The sequence below is a fragment of the Protopterus annectens genome, chromosome 1.part0 (assembly GCF_019279795.1).
Source record: "Protopterus annectens isolate FY-2018-M chromosome 1.part0, PAN1.0, whole genome shotgun sequence".
In the NCBI taxonomy this organism is placed as follows: Eukaryota; Metazoa; Chordata; order Ceratodontiformes; family Protopteridae; genus Protopterus; species Protopterus annectens.
The window spans coordinates 536312727-536340269 of NC_056725.1; the positions used below are offsets into that span (position 1 = coordinate 536312727).

The 27543-nt window shown below is 38.6% G+C and overlaps 1 protein-coding gene across 1 annotated transcript in view; it reads left to right on the forward strand.

Annotated features, from left to right (window-relative positions):
• The window catches only part of FAM161A (FAM161 centrosomal protein A), a 683959-nt gene that overhangs the window by 519016 nt on the left and 137400 nt on the right, over positions 1 to 27543 (forward strand). The window contains exon 4 of the mRNA XM_044061183.1: positions 516 to 615. Within this exon, the coding sequence (XP_043917118.1) occupies positions 516 to 615 (100 nt within the window). The remainder of the gene's footprint in view (positions 1 to 515; positions 616 to 27543) is intronic.

A 27543-nucleotide genomic window follows, 5' to 3' on the forward strand; every position in this document is an offset into this window, starting at 1 on the left:
TTTTTTTTTTTTTTTGTGCCAGCACTAATGATATCAACATTTGCTATATCTTCATTCGTTAGATTTCTCCTAAATCTTTGAAATCTCTGAAAATGTAATCAGAAAAGCCTTGGCTTTAATAGTTGAAAGCTTTTAAGAACTGTAGGCTTTGAAGAAGCAGCAGCAGAAAAGACATTTGGCTGTAAAAGTAATTGCATCAGAAACTAACCTTACTGTCTGAAAAACATACAACATACAGTAAAAATGTTCAGTAGTACAAGAAAATAATGTAGCATGTAGAATACATATACACGATTCTACATTATGTATTAGCTAAGATTCCTAAGAAGAAAGAGTTAACATCTATTCTGATTTCCAATCTTAACCCCAGGGGAAGTGGTGGTATATGCAGATTTGTGTAATGAACCATGAATAACCTTGTAGCTGTCTTGGTAAAAGTAACCAAAATTAGTTATGTCGCAAGTTATGTCAAAATAAAGAAATAAGTATTTCTTTTTTCATGTCTTTGCCGACAGAAAACAAGACAAACAGAGAATGAAACAGTATTTAAAAGAGTTGGAAGAGATGCATGATCGTGTAAATAACAGACCCTTGTTACTACAACAAGTTACTCAGGTTGGTGCTTTATTTTTCAGGTCAAGTTCATCTACTTGTTCAGCAAGGTAAAAATTATTAAGAAAACAAGGCAAATCTGTGATTATGTTATTAAATGTTGCTTGAAAATAACCACTTCCAAATCAAGTTTTCTGAAACTTTCTCAGAGTAGAGTGTAAGTGACAGGAGAGCAGCCATCTTAGGTGGTGATGTTCAGGTATTTTGGGGTTTAGTTCATTAGTGAAGATTGAGGGATCAGGAGATTGACCAGTGGAATGGCGCATCAGTGGCAGTACTACCGGGCTGTGGTGGTGAAGTGAGAGCTGATTTGTAGGACAAAGTATCCAGTTTATTCATCGCCATGTGTCCCCATCCTCACTTATGGCCATTTGCTTTGAGTAGTGACTAAGAGGATGAAAGCACAAAAGCGAAGCGGACAGAAATCAGTATCCTTAACAGGGTAGTTGAGCTCACCCTCTGTGATACAGTGAGAAGCTCAGCAGTCTGGAAGGATTTCTGAGAACAGACTCTATTTATTTGTGATGAAAGAAGTTAGTTGAGATGGTTTGGGCACCATGTGAATATGCACCCTGATGCCTGGTGTACTAGGTATAACCCGCTGTGAGGAAATCCTAAAGCAGACCCAGGTCACTTTGGAAAGATTATATTGGTTTGCTTCCATGGGAGCACCTGGGAATGGCGCAGGGAAAACTAGAGACTGTTACTGGGAGTAGAGATGATTGGTTTGCCCTTTTTAACTTGATACCACCTTGACCCTTCCCGGGATAATTGGTTTAGAAAATGGATGGATGGCTGGATAAATGGATAAATATTGAAAAATAAGTCATAAAATATGGAATTCAAAAATGTGTCACATTCAGAACAAGCTTTTTCTTTCCCTTTACACCTTGAGGATAAGATAGTTAGTAAGGTTTGTTCTTTTTGAGTACATCATACTTTTGTATGAACGCTAAGAAGAAAACTATTCTTGTAATATTAATATAATATACAGCAGTTGTGATAACCTATTAGGATGCGTATCTGTCCTTGAAAATGATTGTACTACTAGAACCAGCAAGGAAAGAAGAATCCTCCGCTTGAAAAGGCAGTTTTATACTGGATATGTCTTTACTGTGTCCTGTATATAACCAGACTTGTCGCCTGTATGAAACTTCTGAACTGTTGACTTATAGGTTCATAGGTGTGTACTAGGCTACTGGCCCTTGAGCCTTTACAAGCCTAGCCATAAGATTAATAGTCCAGAGTAAAACAATGTACTTGTAAGAATATATAACTGGTGAAACCAAAAGTAAAACCACCATCAGCTTTAATAGGACAAACAACAAGTACAAAACACAACTGACTTAGCGCTTTCACCCGACTAGGGCATCCTCAGAGTCAGTTAGCAAAATTTCTAACAGTCCTTAATAAATGGAATTCAAACATCTTTACAACCAATGAGCATCAAATGTAATAAATTTGCTGTAATAGTCTCTAGAATTAACTCTTAACAATAAAGCACAATTTTAGTTATCAGAAAAAACTTTACTTCTCATTCAATCCAAATGTTTACTAATAACATATTACAAAACATTTACCCTAAAAATTCTATCTATATTTTTCTTTTTGAGAAAAAAACAAAATATGTCAAATATTTAAAGCTTTGTATTTTAATATACATGCCAAAGATAAAGTGTCATTGATGCCGGGTCTTGTGCTGCCATCTAATCTAATTTGCCATAGGCATTCTCTAACTTCAAGTATATTTTTGTAATCTCCCCCAAAGTCTTTTGTATAAATTCTGTCGATGACAAAAAATATGATTTTTTTAAAATTCAAACAGTCCTTACTGTGCATGTACAAGGAATTAGTTGACTTTTTATTTTTTATGTCCCTGGTGTGTTCCGATATTCTTTGTTTTAATTTCCTTGTGGTCATACAAACGTAAAACGCTGGGCATGATAAACAAGTTGCCACATATATCACCATATTTGTGTTACAATTACAGTAACCTGGACACACCAGTGACCTTTTATAGTTACCAACTTGTACATACAGACCATCGTTAATATGTTTACATGCCTTACATTTTCCACATTTTGATTTTGATGAAAAAACAAAAACACAGCAATTAGCAATACTTCTTTCTGAATGAGAGCTGAGGTCATCAAACAGTCATAACAAAAAAAGGCTTATGCATTTACTAAGTAGTCTTTATTTGTCCTTAATGCCATGGCTCATATGACTGAATACCAGAATTCAGTTTTAAATGTACAAGAATGCATTCGAAAGCTACCCAAATCTGATTATTAAAGCCAAATGTTGTCAAGCTTAATGTTATAACAGATCAGACTGCAGTGCATGCACTAAAATACGCTAATGATGCTGCTGGTACATCATCCAGGGCTGACGTATCTGATTTTATGTTAAAGAGACATACATGGATTTGGACTTAATGCTACTCTAGTGATGTAGAATATTTGTCACTGTTCATCGGCTCAGCAGGGAGCATAATTGTATTTGATACCAGAATATCAAAAGACTGTGTAGGTTCTATTCCCACACCAGGTGCTTGGTTTCATTTTCCAGTACTGATACTGTGGTGTAACGTAACAGGGGTGCTGCATTCATGAGTGTGCTGTCCTTCAGATAACAGATTAAAATCAGGTTCTGTCTGCATGAATTGGTGGTAACTCATGAAGATGTGAAAGATTCCACAACACTAATCTAAAGAGTATGGACATTTTTCCCAGTGCCCAGGTCATATTTCCCCTTGTCAGTTTGAATGCCACCTTGGGTCTCCCAGTAATAATAATAATAATAATAATAATAATAATAATAATAATAATAATAATAACAATGGTAGTAGTAGTAATAATAATGTTTAGAAGAAGGAGAGAGGTTTAAGGGAAGACAGGAAATGAGCAAATTGTGCAACACTGGAGTGAATAATATCCATTAAAAAGAAAGCATATATGAAAATCAAAAAAATGTTGCTATGGTTTGTCTCCTATTAATGTATGTATGTACATAAGTCACTGCTCTAGTTATTTAATAAAATGTTTATGAAGAAATATATTTGGTTTGTGGATCTCTAGGAATGTACTTCAAGGTATGGTCACTGTTAACAAGTGTGGATACTTATCTACAGTTTACTTTGGGTCTAAAGGTATGGTGGGTGCAAAACCCTGGTGTAGAGGTTGTGCTTTCTTCACTTTTAAAACAAGTTTCACTGCTAATATACTCAAGTGCAGAAAGGTTTCAAGGTCAGTCAATTTGTTGTTTAGACTCTGTGCTGAGCAATGCTGTCTTGATAATGTCCAGTTTTTGATCTGTTTGTTTTTTAGGTTGTGAGATCCATTACCTGGACTTACTTAAAAATGCACTATGGGGGCTGCAAGGGCTTTAGCCAATTTGAGCAAGCCATGGGAAGAGAGGTGCAAGCTGTGATTGGTAAAGCAAGTAGGGCTATGCAATAACTTAACCCAAGCTCTCACATATTGGATCCCCCATCGGATGACACTCTATATTTAGCAAGTTGTTGAAACCAGTCATCTTTTTATTGTAGGTCAACATCATTCTTGGAGAAGGAAGGATTCTGCTCAATACCAGGGTCTTTCCTGAGTTTGTGACATGCATGGAAAGTATGGAAACTACTCTCAGCATATCCCTCAGGACTTTGCATTTTAGGTCATTTACACTCACAATGGCCGCCACCATGCCCATGCCACTATCATTCTTGTTTGGCTTGAGGTCTTGAAGGCTCTTGCAACATCAGAAATCTTGGCACCTGAAAGACAACTCACTGTTACCCAAATTTTGTCAAGACATGTGAGGACAGAATCTGTGTGCCTGACTATGGAGTCACTTGTCGCCAGTATATTTTTATTATGGTTTATATGTACTGGGTGTGGGGGAGCTTTTTTGTCACTTCTGACTAATAATGCTGTATTATGTGTTATGGTGTTTCATTTCTGCCGAGTCATAGTCTTGTTTGACCAAGGAGGCTTAGGTAAAGACTTTATTACAACTTCAGCATATGATAATTTTCCTGTTACTTGTTTGGAGTGCTGTGAAATTTTGAGATGTTCACAAACTATGTTCATATGCTGTCTCCATCTTAGTTTAATATTTGCATCTCTCACAGTTAGTTTGTGATGAGGTGAGTAATATTTCATTTTCTATCAGCATCAGGTAATTGCTAAATATTGCCTCAGTAGACCAAGTGCTTTGAGTCTGAAAGCTGAGGGAAGACAAACTGGTTCTTCTTCCATGTAGTTCAAGAGTGTAGAAGTGTAGGATATAAACCTTTATTTGTAGAGCATTTGACTTATTTGAATGCATTATTTTGATTGCGGTATAATAAATATTAGTGCAATAAAGTATTTACAGTATAATAAATAAATATTAGTAGGGCTCTGAATAAGGTAAAAACAGCTAAAGCAAATTAACTTGGTCCTGAAGTAAGGGGGTGGTGCATTAATGCAGCCTGCTAATAAATATGGTTCTGTCTAGTCTTAATGCCTGCATCTACTGAGTGCAAGTTTACACAGCTCTACATGAATATGCTCAATGCAATATAGTTGAGTTAAGAAAACAAGAAAACCAATGGAAAAACAGCTTTAGGCTTCAGCCAATAAGGCTAATTTCCTAGAAACAGCAGCAACTTATCCTCTCTCAAAGAATAATTACTATCTCTCAGAATACCCACACACTTGACTAAAACATTGCTGTAACATGAACTTAGTTGCAAGTAGTTAAAATGGAGGGAAAATGATAGATTTAACCCAATGATCACTACAGCGATTAATAATTCAGTCAGATGACCACACAAACATTAACTAAGTTTTTTATCTTTGTGCGCAGAAGCTTCAGTTTCCAAGAGTCTTAGAATAATACAATGACTAACTGCATGTGCAGTATAAATTAGTATGGAAAATGAAAGAGTAAATACTGACAAGACTCTAACCATAGTTTTACTCTTCCTAAAACTGCAGCAGTCTCCTCCTCTCCACCCCAGGCTCAGCAGGTTTAACCACCACAAGCTGTAGATAACTCTCACAATCGGGTAAAACTGACTGACTGCGCTAACTTTGATAAGCGACTAAAACACAGCAGTTAAAACTAGCAACATTGATTAATCCACATAGCTATAAAATCTCTTTAATTAATAGCTCTAGCTTCATATTAAGGGGGAAAACAGTGAAATGCAGAAAAATTACAGAGCCCACCAAAAACTGATTGAACTAGCTAGGCATGGCACAGAACCCAATTGAAGAGCAGTGCAAACAGTAACGCACTTTCCATTAATAGTTGTAACTTTAAATTCAGGGAAATAAAAGTAAAATGCAGACAAAAATTACAAAAAAACATGCAAAACAGATTAAAATAGCTAGGTGACTTCAAATAAATGTACTTTCCTGTTCCTGAATGCAAAACAGAGTCAAAATACCACTTTATTTGGTTTTAGCTTGTGGACAGGAACTTCAGCTTCCAAGAGTCTGAGCAAAAGGCAATGAATGAATGCTTGTGCAATAGAAATTAACAGGGCAAATGAAAGAGACAGTGAAAAATATTCAAAGTTCTAACCAGTAGTGTTTATCTTTCCAGAACTGCAACCGTTCATCCAGTCCCACCATATTTAAATGGCTGTTTGCTATAAGTTTGAAAAATGACTCAAAGTACAAATAATCTAATAAACAGCAGAATTACTAACTACTTGAAATGCAGCGTAAACTGTAAAACCAATTCAGTTAACAGCTGTTATTTGAAATTTAGACACAAAATAGTATAAATGCAGAAAAACGACAGAGCCCACAGAAAACATATTTAAATGGCTAGGCACATGAAATAATCCTACTGATAAGCAAAGCAAACAGTAAAATGCCTGCATTTAATAGCTGTAACTTCAGATTTAGAGTAAACATAGCAAAATGCAGAAAAAAATGACAGAAACCACTTGTATAGAAAAAAAAGCATACACTTGAGAGGACTTTGGAAGTGGAACAGAGAAATGAGTCGCTCGTGTTGGACATGTGACTGGTATCATTCCAAACGGGTATCTGGGATGTATTTCGTCATAACCATGGGACTCCTTGCCATTTTCACCATTACTGATTTTTTTCTAAATACTGGGACTTGTATCGTTATTTTTGTGGTTCCTGGGATATGTTTGTCTCCATTATAACAAGGGCACTTCAGTGACACGTGTATTTGCCTGTAGAAGGTACATTTTATTTTCACCATTTTGTAACTTGCATGAATGTGAATGGTAGCTGCTAGACATTTTAAATCTCCTAAATGCACCACCTACCAATATTATGCTGAGGAACTAAAGTGAAAGAATCAGTAAGAATGGACAAGGCGACCTGTAAATGGTTAATCTCCCAAGCCTATGCTTACACTTATCAAGGATACCGGAACTTGTCAGAGATTTGGGATGCATGGCTTGGCTTATAAAAGGCCCATGTAGTCATTAGCCTAGTAAACACCTATGGACCTATAAGAAAGCAACTAGAAGTCCAACCAGTAGTGTTTACCCCTCAGAAATAGCCACTGGATAACCACCTTAGCTCTCAGCAAGTTTTACACTCTGACTAGAAAACTAACTTTACCTGACTGCAAAGTAAAAAGTAAATGCAAAAGTGTGAAAAAAGACTGGAAAATTATAGAGAAACCAGATTTATTAGCCATATGGAGATGCATTCTAAGGAATCAACAAGGGAAAACATCCAGTGTAACAGAATGGAGGCTGTATTAAACACAAAAATGGCTAAGGGTCTAATGAATACACAATATAAGTGATTTTATCTGAATTTAAATAAACTGGTAAAAGTAGTAAAAAGGTGGAAAATCACAGGAAAAACGATTTACTAACTAGAAGGGAGTACAGACACATTTAGAAATAGCTGAACAACTGTTTAAAACACAAAGCCAGTGACTTTATTCCCACAAACAGTGATAAAGGTATAAAATTCGATAAAATAATTTAGAAAAAGTAGTGAAAATACCAAAATGATTATAAGTGCAACAACACTGGGTACTTTCCTTGTTAATTTGAGAAGTGTAAACTTGAAAATGGCAGAAAATATTCTCTCAGCACATGTAGTTTAGCTTTTTCTCCATGAGTCTTTGGAAAAGACAATGGGAAATGACTACAGACATCGTTAGGGTAAGGAGCTAAAGGAAGGAATCAATAAAAAGCAGCTCAAACTCCAGAAAGTAATGTCTAACCCTCAGAAAAAGAAGTCCATTATATCCTGCCACTGAATAACCAGTATTGCTTTCAGCAAGTTTTACACGCTGGCTAGAAAACCACCTTTAACTGTACTTTAAAGTTAAAGTAAATGCAGAAGTGTGAAAAAGTGAAGAACATTACAGGGAAAACAGTTTTGAAAGCAGTGTGGAGATTTAGTCTACAAATTATCAAGGGAAAACAGTGTAACAGAAATGGAGGATCTGTTAAACTTACAGGCACTCAGAAGTCTAATGAATGCCCAGCACAAGCAGTTTAACTGAAACTAAATAAACTGTAAAAAAAGTGTTTAAAAAGGTGCAAAATCGCAGGAAAAACATTTTGATTAACTAGAAGACGGTACAAAGAGAATTATAACCAATCAAGTGACTGTTTATAACACAAAGCCAGTAACTTTAGTTGTACAAACTATTAAAAAGTCATAAAATTGGATAAAATAAACAAAAATTACTGAAAACACCAAAATTATTATAACTGTGTACTTTATTGGTTAATACAAGGAGTTCAAGTGTGAAAAATGCCGGAAAATATTTTGTTAGGTCATGCGCTTTAGCTTCCTCTCCTTGAGTCTTGGGAAATGACTGTTTTAGTTTTCTCTCTGAGAGTTTTGAAAAAATCCTTTTAAGCATTCACTTTTCCACACTAATCTTTGTATTATGTAAATATGCTGTTGTCATAGAATTACTATGAAATGATACACATTAAGTGCTGGTTATTGTAAATTAATCAAAAAGTGATTGGGTGTTTATAGACAGCTAAAAACATGATCGGTTATTATTAAAGGTAACTTACACATAACTGATGTTGGAGCAAGATATGACTTACTTGTGGAATATTTCTGATGAAGTTACTGATTTGTTTTAACTAATGTATTTTCTTTTTTTTGATGTCCAAATATAATATAAAATCCATAGTTTATCTGTAGTTTGCTGCTGTATTAAAGTGAAGCTAACATTTACAGAGCTCTTCAAGAAACGCAGCTTTGTATTTCTCACCATCCCATCATACATTAGGAAAACCAAAATAATTTTCAAAATGTGTAAGACATGGGCCGTCTTCTTCTTTGGAGGCTGTTCAGGTCATCAACATGAAACAAATATAATAAGGAAAGTTGATTATGGGTGAAAATGCACACTGGTGTACAACTAACTATAAACAAAGAGAAGAATTCATAAAGGCTACCATGATGTGTACAGATCGTTGTCAGCTTTTTGAATCCAAAGACAGCCCTAACACGGTGTGGCATGATGCTCTAGTAGGAAGATGTGCAGCACTGAATAGGGCTAATGAGACAGTCCAAGGGGAGAATTGTGTACAAATTAGCCATGTTCTCTCTGTCCTGGAACTGCCTAAGGATTCTATGTGCTCAGAGATGTAGATCAGCACAATCTTCCCTACCACATTGTGGTGACTGATGATGCTAAAAAGGCTGTGTTCATCCATCTGCACCTAAACTAGTACAGGGATCAGGGTAGTGAGGACTGCTAGCTATGAGGGATACTACAGTTGTGCCTTAATAACAATTAACTAGTATGGAGACTGGGAGAGAGGGACCACTAGCAAAAAGGGTTGTTACACTTGTGCCGTAATGGCACTTAAGCTAGTATAGGGATCAGGATGGGAGACCACTAGCAACCAGGGATACTACACTTGTGCCTTAATGGCACTTAAACTAGTACAGAGATTAAGGGTGAGGGAACCAGTAGACACCAGGGGTTTACAGCATGGGATTGCATCTTTCCGTGGTGACCAAAGGCCATGAAAAGGAGATATAGGGGGAAGAGCAGACAACTCAGGGACAGATAGAGGGACTAGGGTGTGTGTGTTAGTGTTTGAATATGTGCTTATATATGTGGAAGTGTAAGAAACACAAAAAGGGAAGCAGCTAAGATAAATACTTCACCGGTATGAAGAAAAATCATATAAGTCCACAAAAACATCCAATGAAGTAGCCAATGCATGAAGTAACCACAGTCACAAAAAAACGCATGATGTGAATAAAATCCAAACAAACGTTTATTCCAAGTAGGTGAGCGCTTTCATGATAAACCATATCACTTCATCAGACCTCATCTAAAATGTAGCAGCCATTTCCACTTTTATATGCACTCCAGCCAATGAAAATAAAAGATCAATTAAACAATTAATTTGTGCTCTATATAAAATATATACACACTTTTAAAGAACTTTTTCAAGAAGCAAGTATCAATATGACAGTGAAATAAACTCAGAAGTATGTAAAATGTCTGTTTATACACTATATAAAATGTATACACTTTAAAAAAAAACTTTTTCAAAAGACAGGCAGCAATATGACTTTTAAATATAACCAAAATCATGTGAAGCATTTAATAGTTGTATATTCTTTGTCTATCATTTAAAAATCTCTTATTTGAACTTTTCCTGTTCTTTAAAACTGGCTTCAGGGGCACTCTGTCATTCAGTCCCTTCCCTTTATTTGCCCTTAACCATCTGGAGCATTTCTCCCCGGGCCTCCGCTGAAAACAGGCTCTGTGGAACCTAGTCGGACTTTCCCGGTCAACAAATGATAAATAAATAAAAATAAAATAAAATAAATAAATAATCCATCTGGTCTCAGATATCTCAGTATGGTTAAAGATATCCCCACCCCTATTGCTTGGGTTAATCTTCTCAGCTACTAAAAATGTAAAATTATGACTATCCCCTTCAAGAGACACATGTTTAGCTAGTGCATTTGTTAAAGTCTCATTTCTGATATGAAGTAAGTGTTCCCTAATTCTAAATCTTAACTTTCTATTAGTTTTGCCTATATAGAAGTCCGAACAAAAGTTGCAGACTGCTAGGTAAACCACATTATTTGTTTTGCAGTCTGCTGCTGTATTAAATTTGTATGTTCGTTTAGTATCTCGGTGAACAAACATATTACTTCTACTGATATATTCACATTGATTGCACTTGCCACAAGGTACTGTTCCTTTGACAGCATCCAATTCATGTCTCTTACCTTCACTAGGATAACATAGCAGCCTTTTTAGTGATTTTTTTATTCCTAAACATAAAACTTGGGTTTTCCCCTACCATCTGTCTAATTTCAGGATTCTGAGTTAATATATACCAATGCTTCTTGATCACATTTGTTACTGTATCCACATCACTAGTATAGTATGTAGAAAATCTAACAGTATCTTTCACCTGCTTAAGGGGTCTAGTTCTTTCATATGGAACCGAAAAATATGGTTTCCCTATATTCTCTCTCCACGAAGTAGCTTCATCCAGGACCTCTGTTGTCATACTATCAGTATATCCTCTTTCATTAAATCTGGATTTCAAATCAGATAATTCTTTCCTAAACTCCTCATGCCTGGCAGTTAATCTGGAAGTTCTAAGAGTTTGTCCTTTCACTATATTCTTAAAGATATGTCCCGGATGCATGCTACTCTTGTGGAGTAGTGTATTCCTATGGCATGTTTTCCTAAATAATCTGGTGGCAATGCATGCTACTTTTGTGGAGTAGTGTATTCCTATGGCATGTTTTCCAAAATAATCTGGTGGCTAAACTACCAGTATTGTCATTGAAAACAGTGATATCAAGAAAATCAATCTCATGTATTGAACTTTTCATTTCAAACTTAAAAAACTAGTGCTATTTCCTATCGCTAAGAAAAATTCATCTAGTTCAGTTACATTCCCATTCCATGTCAGCAAAAAGATCATCTACAAATCATTTGTAAAATAAGATCTGCAGCCATCTACCTCCATATAACATATATTTGTTCTCCCATTTGGCCATGACAAGATTTGCATAGCTATTCGCACTGGCCGTGCCCATGGCCACACCATCTCTCTGTACAAATAGTTTCTCATTGAAATAGATAACATTATTAGTCAGGACTAACTCCATCAGCAAACAAATCAGGTCAATTTTTGCACCATCATAGGTCTTTTCCTCTAATAAATATTGTCTCAAAAATTCTAACCCTGCATCATTAGGAATGCAGGTGAACAGTGAGCATACATCTAATGTGACAAGTAATAATGTTTTCAGATCTCCTCCATATTCGTTCTTAAAAATAAATAAATCATGTAGAAACTGTTTAGAATCCCTTAAAATATTGCCATTTTTATTCACTACCGGTCTCATATGCTTCTCTATATATACAGAGATGGGCTCTGTAGACCATTTGTGTCCAGACACTAGTGGTCTTAACAGAGGAGGTTGGGCATCCTTTTGTATTTTCGGGAGGCCGTGTTTACAGGGTATTAAGGGTTTATTCACTCTGAAATAATTATATAACTCATTTGAAATGGTGTTACTCAATAAACATTCATATAATGTGTTATCTAAACAAGCAAGCATACTTTCCATGTCAGTATAACTTATGTTCTTATAAACTGAAGTGTCCTGCAGCATATTATACATTGATTCATCATAGTCTTCCCTATCCATTAAAACTACAGGTCCACCTTCATCTGCTTGTTTGATTATAATAGAAAGGTCTGACTGCAATTGTCTCAACGCATAATGTTCATTTTTACTTAAATTGTAGAAAGTTTTCCTTTTATTGTTACTACTAATAACTTCAAACAGCTCATTCTCACATACATTAATAAAAACATCCATTACTGGGTGATTGGGTGGAAGGAATGTACTAGTTTTTTTAAAAACATTAATATCATTCATTCCCTCTTTTTGACTTTTGAACAGCATTTTTAAGAGAACATTTCTACCAAACATATGTAAATCTAATATTGCGTCAGTTACCTCTGTCCTTTGTGCAGGAATAAAAGACAGTCCTCTTTCCAATACACTTTGCTCATCAGTAGTCAAAGACCTGGAAGAAATATTCCAAACTATATACTCCTTTCCCTACATGCCTTCTTGGGTGCATTCAAGGTCAGAGACTCCACTGGTAGCTTCCTCTTGTTGTGGTTCCGACTGTATGATCTCCCTCTCGAAAATCACCTCTCTGTACCCAGATAGTCCAGTGTCTGTAACCTTATAGGTAACATCTGAAAAACTGGTTGCTCTGACTCGCGTTGTTCCAGACATTTCGTTCAATGTGATACTCTCACATGTTGTTGTACTTTGTCAGGGGATTCTAGCCTTCGCCTCACATCCACCTTCTCATTCGAATTAACCTTCGTAGTCGCCACAGAAGGAACATTTATGACGGGCGGAGCATTAGACTTAATTCTAGCTCCTAAGTTCTTTTCATCCCTTAAGCCTTCCGAGGTGACGTCACTTTGCTGGTCTGTGTGTGTCTTCCCTTCATTGCTTAAGGTGGTAGGTCTATCACCCCTCTCCATAGCATTACCTCTGGGCCATACAAATACATGACCCTCCTTAAAGTCTCTTTTGTCTCTTTCTAATTTGTTAAACTTCTGCCATAGCAGTCTCCATTCAAAGACTGTTATTGAATCTGCAACAATAGAGGATTTTTCGTCCACTAACTTCTATGGATAGCTATCATATAATGCCTTCTGTTCATTTATTATATTAGTCTTTATTTCTTCCTTCTCTTTCACTGAAGACTCAAGTATTAGGTGGATATAATTAAAATTTAGTTCTAAATTGAGCTGCTGCCATCTACTTAACAGTTCCGGTTGGTGTTCACCTTGGTTAGGCATCCTTAAAATCCTTAGTCCTCTTGGGATAACTCGAGTCTTGAGGCAAGCCTCAAAATAGTAACGCTGAGCATGTAACTTCTTGATCTTATATAAATTATCCTCTAGTCTATGTATTCCTTTTAAAAAGGCAGCATAGTCAATATTATCATGCTCTGTCTCATTGCTTTCATTACATATTTCATTAGATAACAATGGGTTACCCTTTTTATTTAAGAGTTCCTGGAATCTATGTGATAATATCCCCGACATCTCAGGTTGTGAATTCGGGGAATAATCCAGTTCTATATCCTGCACAGCAAACTTAGCCACATGTTCTTCAGCCATTGTTGTCAGCTGCTGCCAAACAAAATGAATTCCAAGAAGCACAAAAAAAAGGAAGCAGCTGAGATAAGTACTTCACCGGTATGAAGAAAAATCATATAAGTCCACAAAAACATCCAGTGAAGTAGCCAACAGAAGGCATTATATGATAGCTATCCACAGATGTTAGTGGACGAGAAATCCTCTATTGTTGCAGATTCAGTAGCAATCTTTGAACGGAGACTGCTACGGCAGAAGTTTAACAAATTAGAAAGAGACAAAAGAGATATTAAGGAGGGCCATGTATTTGTATGGCCCAGAGGTAATCGTATGGAGAGGGCTGATAGACCTACCACCTTAAGCAATGAAGGGGAGACGCACACAGACCAGCAAAGTGACATCACCTTGGAAGGCTTAAGGGATGAAAAGAACTTAGGTGCTAGAATTAAGTCTAATGCTCTGCCCATCATAAATGTTCCTTCTGTGGTGACTACGAAGGTTAATTCGAATGCGAAGGTGGATGTGAGGCGAAGGCTAGAATCCCCTGACAAAGTACAACAACATGTGAGAGTATCACATCAAACGAACTGTCCAGAACAACGCAAGTCAGAGCAACCAGTTTTCCAGATGTTGCCTATAAGGTTACAAACATCGGACTATCCGGGTATAGAGAGGCAGTTTTCGAGAGGGAGATCATACAGTCGGAACCGCAACAAGAGGAAGCTACCAATGGAGCCTCCGGCCTCGAATGCACCCAAGAAAGCATGTAAGGAAAGGAGTATAGTTTGGAATATTTCTTCCAGGTCTTTGACTACTGATGAGCAAAGTGTATTGGAAAGAGGACTGTCTTTTATTCCTGCACAAAGGACAGAGGTAACTGACACGATATTACATTTACATATGTTTGGTAGAAGCATTCTCTTAAAAATGCTGTTCAAAAATCAAAATGAGGGAATGAATGATGTTAATGTTTTTAAAAAACCTAGTACATTCCTTCCACCCAATCACCCAGTAATGAATGTTTTTATTAATGTATGTGAGAATGAGCTGTTTGAAGTTATTAGTAGTAACAATAAAAGGAAAACTTTCTACAATTTAAGTAAAAATGAACATTATTCGTTGAGACAGTTGCAGTCAGACCTTTCTATTATAATCAAACAAGCAGATGAAGGTGGACCTGTAGTTTTAATGGATAGGGAAAACTATGATGAATCAATGTATAATATGCTGCAGGACACTTCAGTTTATAAGAACATAAGTTATACTGACATGGAAACTATGCTTGCTTGTTTAGATAACACATTATATGAATGTTTATTGAATAACACCATTTCAAATGAGTTATATAATTATTTCAGTGTGAATAAACCCTTAATACCCCGTATACACGGCCTCTTGAAAACACATAAGGATGCCCAACATTCTTCGTTAAGACCACTAGTGTCTGGACACAAATGGTCTACAGAGCCCATCTATATATATATATATATATATATATATATATATATATATATATATATATATATATATAAGCATTTGAGACCGATAGTGAATAAAAATGGCAATATTTTAAGGGTCTCTAAACAGTTTCTACATGGTTTATTTATTTTTAAGAACGAATATAGAGGTGATCTGAAAACATTATCACGTTAGATGTATGTTCACTATTCACCTGCATTCCTAATGATGCAGGGTTAGAATTTTTGAGACAATATTTATTAGAGGAAAAGACGATGGTGCAAAATTGACCTGATTTGATTGCTGAAGGAGTTAGTCCTGACTAATAATGTTATCTATTTCGATGATAAACTATTTGTACAGAGAGATGGTGTGGCCATAGGCACAGCTAGTGCTAATAGCTATGCGAATCTTGTCATGGCCGAATGGGAGAACAAATATATGTTATATGGAGGTAGATGGCCACAAATCTTATTTTACAAACAATTTGTAGATGATCTTTTTCTGATATGGAATGGGAATGTAACTGAACTAGATGAATTTTTCTTAGAGATAGGAAATAGCACTAGCTTTTTGAAGTTTGAAATGAAAAGTTCAATACATGAGATTAATTTTCTTGATATCATTGTTTTCAAAGACAATACTGGTGGTTTAGCCACCAGATTGTTTAGGAAAACATGCCATAGGAATACACTACTCCACAAGAGTAGCATGCATCCGGGACATATCTTTAAGAATATAGTGAAAGGACAAACTCTTAGAACTTCCAGATTAACTGCCAGGGGTGAGGAGTTTAGGAACTTACCTGATTTGAAATTCAGATTTAATGAAAGAGGATATACTGATAGTATGACAACAGAAGTCCTGGATGAAGCTACTTCGTGGAGAGAGAATATAGGGAAACCATATTTTTCGGTTCCATATGAAAGAACTAGACCCCTTAAGCAGGTGAAAGATACTGTTAGATTTTCTACATACTATACTAGTGATGTGGATACAGTAACAAATGTGATCAAGAAGCATTGGTATATATTAACTCAGAATCCTGAAATTAGACAGATGGTAGGGGAAAACCCGAGTTTTATGTTTAGGAATAAAAAAATCACTAAAAAGGCTGCTATGTTATCCTAGTGAAGGTAAGAGACATGAATTGGATGCTGTCAAAGGAACAGTACCTTGTGGCAAGTGCAACCAATGTGAATATATCAGTAGAAGTAATATGTTTGTTCACCGAGATACTAAACGAACATACAAATTTAATACAGCAGCAGACTGCAAAACAAATAATGTGGTTTACCTAACAGTCTGCAACTTTTGTTCGGACTTCTATATAGGCAAAACTAATAGAAAGTTAAGATTTAGAATTAGGGAACACTTACTTCATATCAGAAATGAGACTTTAACAAATGCACTAGCTAAACATGTGTCTCTTGAAGGGGATAGTCATAATTTTACATTTTTAGTAGTTGAGAAGATTAACCCCAGCAATAGGGGTGGGGATATCTTTAACCATACTGAGACATCCGAGACCAAATGGATTATAAAGTTAAGGGCAAATAAAGGGAAGGGATTGAATGTCAGAGTGCCCCTGAAGCCAGTTTTAAAGAAAGTACAGTTGTGTACCTACCATAAATGTAAATGTTCGAGTGTATTCACTGTTGCAGACATTACACTTGGGTTATCCTGCTGGTAGGCTACCCGCAGTCGGTCCGAATTCCAAAGTCTTGGTCCGGCATCGGTTGCTGTTGCCTATTCCCTGACGTCAGTACACCAGGGGTATAAAAGATGCAGCCAACGCCATTTTCTTCAGTTTTTCTTGCCCCAGATGTCAGGTGCCCCCAAAAGGGTAGGCTAAAATTTATGCCAATAAAAATGCATGCACTAACATAAGCATTACCTTCATCTACAAACAAATACACCACATAGGTTGTATAGAATAGAGAAGCACAGATAAGTCCCAGCAATGAAAGGGGGATGGTGGGAGGGTAACCTAGACTGCAACAGTGAATACACTCGAACATCTACATTCATGGTAGGTACACAACTGTACTATGTTCATCGTGTTTCACTGTTGCAGTCATTACACTTGGGTTGAATCCCAAAGCTGAGATTGGGTGGCTGGGCCTAAATAGAATTAGGAGTGGCTATGAGGCCCTGCAGAACTGCAGTGGCAAAGCCTGCTCTGGATTTAGAGTAAAGAGGTAAGTGGTAGTGCTTTGTAAAAGTGTACACTGAAGTCCAAGTTGCAGCTTCCAAAATGTTCTTGTTTGGTACTCCTCTGAGGAAGGCTGCTGAAGTGGCTGCTGCTCTGGTTGAATGTGGGCTAATGCCCTTAGGCACTGATTTGCCATGTTATGAATAGCAGAAACGAATGCAGTGTCCTATCCATGTTGAAATAGTCTGCTTTGAGATAGCTTTTCCTTGTGATCCTGCAGCATATGCCACTAAAAGTTGCTCAGTTTTTCTGAAAGCTTTGGTTTTGTCCAAGTAGACGCGTAGTTGTCTGTGTATGTCCAAAGAATGCAGAAGTCTCTCCCCCTTATTCTGTGGGTTTGGATAAAAGGTAGGCAAATGAATGGTTTGGTTGAGAGCCACACTGGACACTACCTTAGGCATAAATGTTGGGTTTGTCCTCAGAGAAACCCTGTCTGGATGGAAAATTATAAAAGGTTCCACAGCCATTATGCCTGTAACTCTGAGACTTTTTGCCGAAGTTATTGCTAGGAGCAGAGCTGTTTTCCATGATAAGAATTTTATCTCAGCTGTATTGGCTGGCTCAAAAGGAGGTAGTGTGAGTTTTTCCAAGACAAAATTGAGGTCCCATGCAGGTATTGGAGCTCTCCTTGGAGGTCTTATGTTTTTGGCCCCTGTGTGAAAAAATAGGTGGGTCCATATTGTAATGAGCTGAAATGGCAGAAGCATGGATCTTAATTGATGAGAAGGATAGGCCTTTGTCCAGCATCTCAGTTAGGTATTGTAAAATCTGAGGAATATTTGGTACAAGTGTGTCAATTCCTTGTGCCTGGTTCCAAGCACAGAATCTCTTCCATTTTTCTGCATAAGATTTTCTGGTGCTGGACCTCCTGGTCTCCAAAATAACATCCATAACTGCTTTAGAGAGAGGTGTGTTCTGAACGGTTACATTATCCGCCATGCTGCCAGATTTAGGGTTATAGAGTTGGCTGTGCAGGATCTGATTGTTTTGTTAAGTCAGTAAATGGGGAATTTGAGGCAATGTCCAGGCTGGGCCTTGAGACAAGCTCTTTAGGATTGGGTACCAGTGCTGGCGGGGCCAGTCTGGGGCAATCAGTATAATTTTTGGCTTCTCTTGTCTGACCTTTAGGAGTACCTTGGGGAGGAGAGGCAGAGGAAGAAAGGCATATACTCTAAGGGTTTTCCAGCTGTATGATAAAGCATCCATTTTCCATGCTTGCTTGTGATAAATCCTTGTGCAGAATCTCTGTAGTTGGTAGTTGTGAGGGAAGGCAAATAGATCTATGTCCGGGCATCCCCATTTCCTTGTTATCATGCTGAAGATTTGTGGATCTAGTTTCCACTCGTGAGGATCCATGAAGTTTCTGCTTAGTTTGTCTGCCAGAGTATTTGTCTTTCCTGGCAGGAATTGTGCTTGCAGGTGTACTTGATAAGTCAATGCTGTGTTCCACAAAGTCATGGCTTGTCTACAGAGGGGGTAGGAATGTGTGCCTCCCTGCTTGTTTATGTACCACATGACTGTAGTATTGTCCATCTTTATCAGCAGTTGTCGTGGATGAAGTAGATCCTTGAAGGCTGTCAGGGCATTGTGAACAGCTAGCATCTCTTTTTGATTGATATGAAGATGCATTTGGCTTGCGGACCATGTGCCCTGAATACATTTTCCTGCCATGTGGGCCCCCCAGGCATAATCTGATGTATCTGTTGTTAGTGTTTGCCTAGCTGTGGGTAAAGTGAATGGCTGTCCCTTGTTGTGGTGACAGGCCTGTGCCCACCATCGAAACTCCTGTTGCAGGCAGGGAATGAGGGTAATTAATGTTTCCAGGCTGTGGCAATGTTGAGTCCAAACACTTTTTAGATACCATTGTAGTTTCCTCATATGCAGTCTTGCATATGGAATTAGTAGAATGCAGGATGCCATGAAGCCCAAAGCCTGCAGAATTGTTCTTGCAGATAACTGGGTCTTTGTTGCCATCATTTCGAAGTAAGAAGTTGCCTTCGTTTGTCTGGCGTGAGATAACCTATCTGGGCAGTTGTATTTAAGCTTGCACCCAGGAATATTATCTCTTGAGAGGTACTAGTTTTGATTTCTTTTCGTTGATTGTGTTGTTGTTGTCTCTTTCGGCTTTTCCCGGTTAGGAGTCGCCACAGCGGAACTCCGGTCCGCTAATGATTGGCAGTTGATTTTTACGTGCTGAGTTGCCAGCCCTGATGCACAACCTTCAACGAAGTTACGCCCATTCATGCATGTCTCCACGCAGAAGACGCTCTAGCTGAGAGTCAAACCGTTCGTTGATTGTGTACCCTAGGCAAATTAGTAATCTTTTTACAAACACCAGATGCTTTAGTAGAGTGTTCTTGTTCTCTGCTTGAATAAGGCAGTCGTCCAAGTAAGGATATATTTGAATTCCTCTTTGTCTGCAAAAAGCAATTACTGGTGCCAGGCATTTTGTGAAGACCCTGGGTGCAGTAGATAAGCCAAAGGGCAGTGCAGAGAATTGGTAGTGCATTGAGCCAGCTATGAATCTGAGGTATCTTCTGCAAGATTGTCTGATTGGGACATGCAGGTATGCCTCTTTTAGGTCCAAAGTTACAAGCCAAGCCTCCTTACCCAGCATGGGCAAAAGCTGCTGCAGAGTCAACATTTTGAATTTATGAACGTTCAGAAAAGTGTTTAGAATAGACAGGTCCAGTATTGGTCTCCAGGCTTTGTCCTTTCTGGGTACCAAGAAAAGTCTTGAGTAGAACCCTTGTCCCTGCTTTTGCTGTGGTACTCGCTGAATGGCTCTCATGTCCATGAGGGATGAAACTTGCTTTTGTGCCTCTGCCCATTGATTGTGTGGCAGGTCTGGCATACCTTTTGCCTTTGGCAGGGTGTGAAAGTGGAACCTGTAGCCCTGAGACACTATATTCAAGACCCATTTGTCCTGGGTGATCATGTGCCAATTTTGTAAAAAAAAGTGCTAGTTTTCCCCCTAAGGGGGGGCTGCCAAAAGATACTGGGACTGTTTCCTATATGGATGTGATTTATCTTCTCTGCTTTTGGAGGTAGAAGCACCCCATTGTTTAGGCCTGTATGAGCCTTGGGGCTGGGATCTGCCTCTAGGGCGTCTGTATCTGCCTCTTTGTGGCTTGTCTGACACTGGAAAGGACCAATTCTTTGTAGGCCAGTTCCTGCTAAATCTGGGTGGCTGTACCTGTAAGAAACCCTTACTGTCTGCATAGATTTTGCCTTATCCTCCATTTTCTTCAACACCTCTTCTGCCTTAACACCAAACAAAGTATCATGCTGTAATGGAGCATCCAATAATTTTGCTTTAACATGATCAGGCAGATTCTGTTCCTTTAACCAAGCATGCTTCCTAATGACAGACCCCGTAACAGCGGCCCTGCAAGAGGCCTCCAGATAATCAAAACCACATTGCAAAGTATGCTTTCCCACTTGTTCAGCTGCATGCAATAAATCCTGCATTTCCTTGTTTTCTGGACATTCAGAATTTGTCAACATTTTCTGTTTAAGCAGTGACATAAGGTATTGCTGATATTTAAGCGTATGAAACTGAGAATTTAAGGCCCTTACAGCCAAGGTAGCAGAAGTGTAAACTTTTTTCCCCCATCTGTCCAGTGCCCTTGAATCCCTATCAGAGGGGACAGGGTTTTTTGCAGTGGAAGCCTTGACCCCTTTGGGACCCTGGGATATAGTTTCTGGGTCAGCAGCAGGGTTTTTATATAGAAATTTGTGGGAATCTGGAACCCTGTAGTATCTGTCTGGCTTAACAGGTGCAGGGGGTAGAGAGTCAGGAGACAGGCCGGACTCTGAAAATACATCATCTACAATGTCTAGAACAGGTGGAATAGCAAGAGGTCTGTGCTGAGGTAGTAAAAGAAAGTCTCTGAGCCTTTTCTTAGATTCTGAGTAATCTTGGCTCTCCCAGTGAAAGTGCTCCCTCATGGTATGCAGGGTTTCCCCAAATGAATAATCCTCAGGAGGAGAGGCTGAAGGAATAGATTCTTCAGCATCAGAATCCCCATAGGGAGGAAGAGAGTATCCCTGTTCAGAAGAGGAGTCAGAGGAAATGGAAACCTGATCTGAAGATTCATATTCTGTCTCTTGCCTAGGCCTCTTATCAGGAGGGGGATGGGAACCCCTGATCAAAGTAATTAGGTCTTCAGCCATTTTAAGCATCTGTTTTTTAGGCATGGAAGTCTGTCCAGGAGAATGCTGTACTTGTTTCTTTGCCTTTAGAGCTGCTTTAGTCTTTGCCTTTGAAGCTGAGATTGGCTTTACATATAACTGTGTAGGTCTGAAAACACCCTCAGAAGCTGATGCCTGCTCAGCGGCTCCGGACCCATCTGAGGGAAAAGTTTCCGAGTGTCCAATACCTTGAGTATCCAGAGGCCTAGTTGGCTCCACGTGGGAGTCAGAAGCGGCCTGTGGCTCTGAGGTAGTGGGTGTCAGGGGCTGCGAAAGCACCTCACTGAGAATCGGCGAACCGGCGACTGGCCTTGCGGAAGCCTCATCGTCTGTTTTGGACCTCGGATGCCTGTCCTTTTCCTTTTCCTTGCGCTTTTTATAAACTCCGGTTGTCGGCTGTTCCGACGGCATTATATAATTAAATCTTTGGCCAAAGTAATGAAAGGCAAAATTGTACCGACGCTTAATAGTGCATTGGTTAAATCTAGCACAAAACTGACAGCTGGCAATGTTGTGGTCAGGGCCTAGGCAAGGAATACAGTAAGAATGAAAATCCTTATGAGGTATTTGCTTCCCACAAAAAATACAGTTGTTAACTTTTTCTGACATTGGTCTGGAGCAAGAAAAAAGTTTCCCCAACGGGGTACTTAGCTTTAATGAAGACTTTGGATCTGAAATTCGATTTTGAAAATCTCAGGAGTCGGCCAACCGGCACGTGCGAACTGCTTTTGCTTTGGGCACCGCGTGGCAAAAAAGACTGGAGAAAATGGCGTCGGCTGCATCTTTTATACCCCTGGTGCACTGACGTCAGGGAAGAGGCGACAGCAACCGACGCCGGACCAAGACTTTGGAATTCAGGCCGACTGCGGGTAGCCTGCCAGCAGGATAACCCAAGTGTAATGACTGCAACAGTGAAACACGATGAACATTAGGAAGCTGTTCAAATAAGAGATTTTTGAATGATAGATGAAGAATATACACCTATTAGATGCTTCACATGATTTTGGTTATAATTTAAAGTCATATTGCTGCCTGTCTTTTGAAAAAGTTTTTTAAAAGTGTATATATTTTATATAGTGTATAAATAGACGTTTTACATACTTTTGAGTTTATTTTCACTGTCATATTGATACTTGCTTCTTGAAAAAGTTCTTTAAAAGTGTGTATATATTTTATGTAGAGTACAAATTAATTATTTAATTGATCTTTTTATTTTCATTGGCTGGAGTGTATATAAAAGTGGAAATGGCTGCTACAAATATAAGGTCTGATGAAGTGATATGGTTTATCATGAAAGCGCTCACCTACTTGGAACAAACGTTTGGATTTTATTCACATCATGAGTTTTTTTGTGACTGTGGTTACTTCACGCATTGGCTACTTCATTGGATGTTTTAGCATTGTCGCCTCACAGCAAGAGGTTCTCTCGTTCGATTCTCGGCTGGAGCTCCTTCTGTGTGGAGTCTGCATGTCCTCCCCATGGTCGAGTTGCGTTCGAAAGACATGCATGAATGAGTGTGCCTTCGTTGAAGGTTGGGCGTCGGGCTGGCACCTCGGCACCATAAAAATCGACTGCCAATCATTAGCGGACCGGAGTTCCACTGTGGCGACCCCTAACTGGGAAAAGCCGAAAGAAAAACAACAACATATGTGGAAGTGCTACTGAGGTAGGTGGGATGCCTATGCCTACATGATGTGGCCACAGTGTTTAACTACTGAGATGATGAGGCATGCAAATTAGCTAATAATGCGACCTTTCCTCATCACAACTAACATGTCTCTGAATTACAGAATACTGCATCATGGTAGTATGGCCTTTTTATCTCAAGCCTTACCTTTAATGCACCCCCAGGAAAGACTTTTCTTAACCCACAACAGTTCAATAAACTGATATATAAAGTGTAAGTTAGAAAAAAATGTGATTCCTTGTCAGCTGCATGGATCACCCAAGCTCATATCACACTTGCTGAAGCATGAATAACTTCAGTTTTCAGCTTCACTTATTAATGTTGCTACACACACACACACACACACACACACACACACACACACACACACACACAAGGTACTACTGCCCATATGCATCTGTTTTTTAGGTGGTCTGGTATTAATTACAGTCCTCCCAAAGGAAGAAAAAGACAAGTTTATTTTTCCTGTTACCAATCGTTCTTTCTCTATGATCCAGCAGCTTTGGAGTGAGAATAGTAAACGTTTGGGAGGTGTGGTGCTTGTCTCTATATAGGAAAGGTAAAGTGTGACTTGGCCCCGTTAAAGATTATGTTTTAACAGTGCTGCATTTACTTATCTTACAAGCTTAGCTGCATCTGATTTGAATTCTGACTACTCAGGTCATGCAATATGAACACTCTTTGCTGAGATTTTGTGTCCCAAACTTGAGTGATGTGTAGACACATAGCAGAAATGTCTGGAAAATGCAATGCATCATTCCCCTAAAAATCCATTAGTGACAGCTTAACTTCAGTTGCAGAATCATAAAATTAGCTTCCATTGTGCAGATATTGCACAGTAAGAGGAAGAACATAGCACTTTACAGTTAGTGGCTTATTACTGATGTCAGGTTGACTGTAAATAGTGTATATAGTTATTCAAAATGTTAGACAAAAAATATTATGAACGTTTTTGTATTATTATTTGAAAATAAAAAAAACAATCTGAGTAAAATATTTGCATGCTGTTCTAAAATGTTATACTGTTCGATTTCTTTTCTAACATGGACCTGTGACTGCATTATCCAAACCACAGCTGTACCTAAGCATACTGGGTATCAGTGAGAGATTCCAAAACGTTATTCCTTTTTCTTTTCTCACAGAGAAGACATAACTACATGAAAACAAACACATATGTAGCCAGGCATACAAAGGAATAATGAAATTCAGTAGTCTTTGCAATACCTGGCCACTTCCTGGTACTCCACTTTGTAACTGAGTCTGCCAGAACATAGCAGTATACACACTGGATGCATAAAATACAGTAAAAGCAAAATAAAGTGTCAGATTCATTAACAGCTACATAAAGTGTAATGATCATGCTGGATCTCACGCTGTTTGGTATTTATTAAGCAGCTCTACACATCGTGTAGAGCTGCCAAACAAAGGGAATATGCAGAATGTGGTAATGAAAACATAAAGAGCAAACGTGCATGCTAATTATCCAATCCAGCCTGGCGGAACACTCAGTGTAGGCTTTTGCCTTGTACCCCAAATACAGTTACACAGAAAAAAGCATGTTGGGGCTGCTGCTGCTATTATTATGCTGTTTGTGCAACAGGCTTTAAATCAGGGTGTTGCTGTAGCTGCTGCCAGACCTCAGGCAAGTAGAAGAAGGGTGTTTAGACCCCATTTAACTTACCATGCACGGCATGAAACAGAAATTGTTGAGACGTACAGTTGGACAGGGAAATACTGGAGGAAATATGCAGCTTCTGCTGCCCCCAACTCAGGCCACAGAGAAATTGTGGAAAACCCATCCCAGTGGAAACAAAGGTATGTTAAGCATTATGTGTAATAGCTATGGTACTTTCCACAGACCCACAGAGAATATATTAGGGGTGTCACAGGCTTCAGCCTCCAGAATATTACATCAGTTTTTAATGCAATGCTACTATATGAAAGGAAGCATGTCTGTCTCCTATGAACCCCACAAGAGAGAACAAGAACCATGCAGGAATTGTATGCAATAGCACACTTCCCTGAAGTGTTGGGGGCCATAGATTGCATACACCTAAAAACAAAAGCTCCACCTAGGAAACAAGAAAGGAGGTACATCAACAGAAAAGGTTTCCAGTCTGTAGGCTGTCAGGTTATCTCTAATGCCCAAGGGATCCCTTACGGTATCAGTGCAGGTAACTCTAAGACAGTTTCCACAACTCACACATATGGCACACTTGTGAGCTGTACACCATGTTTGCTATGGGTGACATGCCTGAAGGGCATCTAATGGGGGATTCATGTTATGCACTGGAGCCCTGGCTCATGACACCCATGAGAATTCCACACAGCCTCACTGAGCAAGGATACAATGAGGCCGATGTTCAACTGTGAATATCATAGAATGTGTGTTTGGTTTGCTTAACTAAAGGTTCCTATGTCTAGACACATCAAGAGGTGCACTGCAGTATGACATAGGCACTTGTGCCAAAATATTTACAGTCTGTGCCATTTTGCACACTATAATTCTCAGGAAAGAGCTTCAACAAGGATAGCATGGAGCAGGACCACAGTTTCAAGGACCATAGGCAGCACCAGCAGCAGCAGGTACAGATGATGAGTCTCAGCTGCAGATGGTGCTGGCAGACAGAGAAGTATGCACAGTATGCCCTGGATCTTGGAGGCAAAGGTTAGCAGACACACTCACTACTGAGGTCAAGGTGTAAGATCCCATGCACATACACATAGGAAAATTGATGCCTGTCAGATTCTACAACCTTTAGTTTACCATGTAATGGCTTTGTTCTGGTAGCATTACACAGGGACAACCCTCAAAGGTACAGTTGTTACCTTTAGTAATGACAAGGTAAGTGTGAAATCTGTAAAGAAAAAAAAATTATCTGATTATGTTCATATGGAAGTATGAATATGCTCCTAACCAGGGCATTTCTCTGAGATATACAGGTGTGTCAGTAATCCCTCCTCTGCAAGATGTTTGCAACATACGGTTATATATTAGAAGCAATAGTGTGCATCAAGCATTTTAGTTGGCCAATTTCCATAAAACATGGAATAGGTCAATTATACCTTCATTTGCACAGCTATACCAAGAAGCAAGACTGAAGTATCTAATGCATCCACTGCTGTAATGACAGCACTAACTGAAATACAGTGCGGTTCAACAATTATAGAAGTAATCATTCACATATGAATAGGAACAAGAAATCAACGACTTTTGGTCCTCAATACATATTGATAAATTCAGTATTGTGAATAAGCAAGCATTACCTGTCCACTGTGTGCATCAGACTTAAGTGCAACCCTAAGTCACAAAAAACATGTGCAAAGGGCAGGGTACTGGTATAAAAAGGTCAGGGTAATGAAACCCAACAAAGGTGGTGTACCGTACTTATGGATACAGTTATACATGAAGGAAAGCTGTTGGACATTTTAGGGGATGCTAACACGTACACCAGAATATCAAAAAAATGAAATGAATGTTGCATAAAAAAAAATCGACCTTATGCTGAGTGATTATTGAGGGTCTGATTGACATAAATACTTACAACTATCTATTAAACACTAAACCTAGGATACCAACCATATTCGGTATTCCTAAGGTACATAAGGACCAGGATGACTCTCCATTAAGGCCGATTGTAGCCGCTGAGGGTTCTAAAACGGCCCCCCCTTTCAAAACATCTTGACAAAAAAATTTAAAGTATTATGGGGTACAGAGAAAGAGAGCCTGAGGCACTCATGCAACATTTTAATGGGTATTGACATGGATCAACCATTTGAAAATGTTATTTTTGTTACCGTGGATATCAAGGATCTCTTCTTAGTTATCCCACATGAGATTGGGTTAGAATGGTTAGAGGCTGCCCTGGTTGCCAAAGGAAATGTGCAAATGGATAATTTACGTGTTGTTGGGTCTGATGGAACTTATGTTAAAAAAATAATCATGTATATTTTAGTGGGGAATTCTTCCACCAAACTCGGGGGGTAGCTATGCGGGCAAATTGTGGCCCCACATGCACCAACATAGTATTAGCTTGCTGGGAGAAAAAAATTAATCTTGGATTCTTGTTTCAAGACATGTTGGTCTCACTACAGAAGGTTCCCGGATGACATATGTATATTTTTGGTCGATACTGAAAGTAGACTCAATGAGTTTCTAAAGTTTCTTGAAACCACCACTGACTTCCTACGATTCACTAGTACAGTCACTTAGGATAAAATGGATTTTT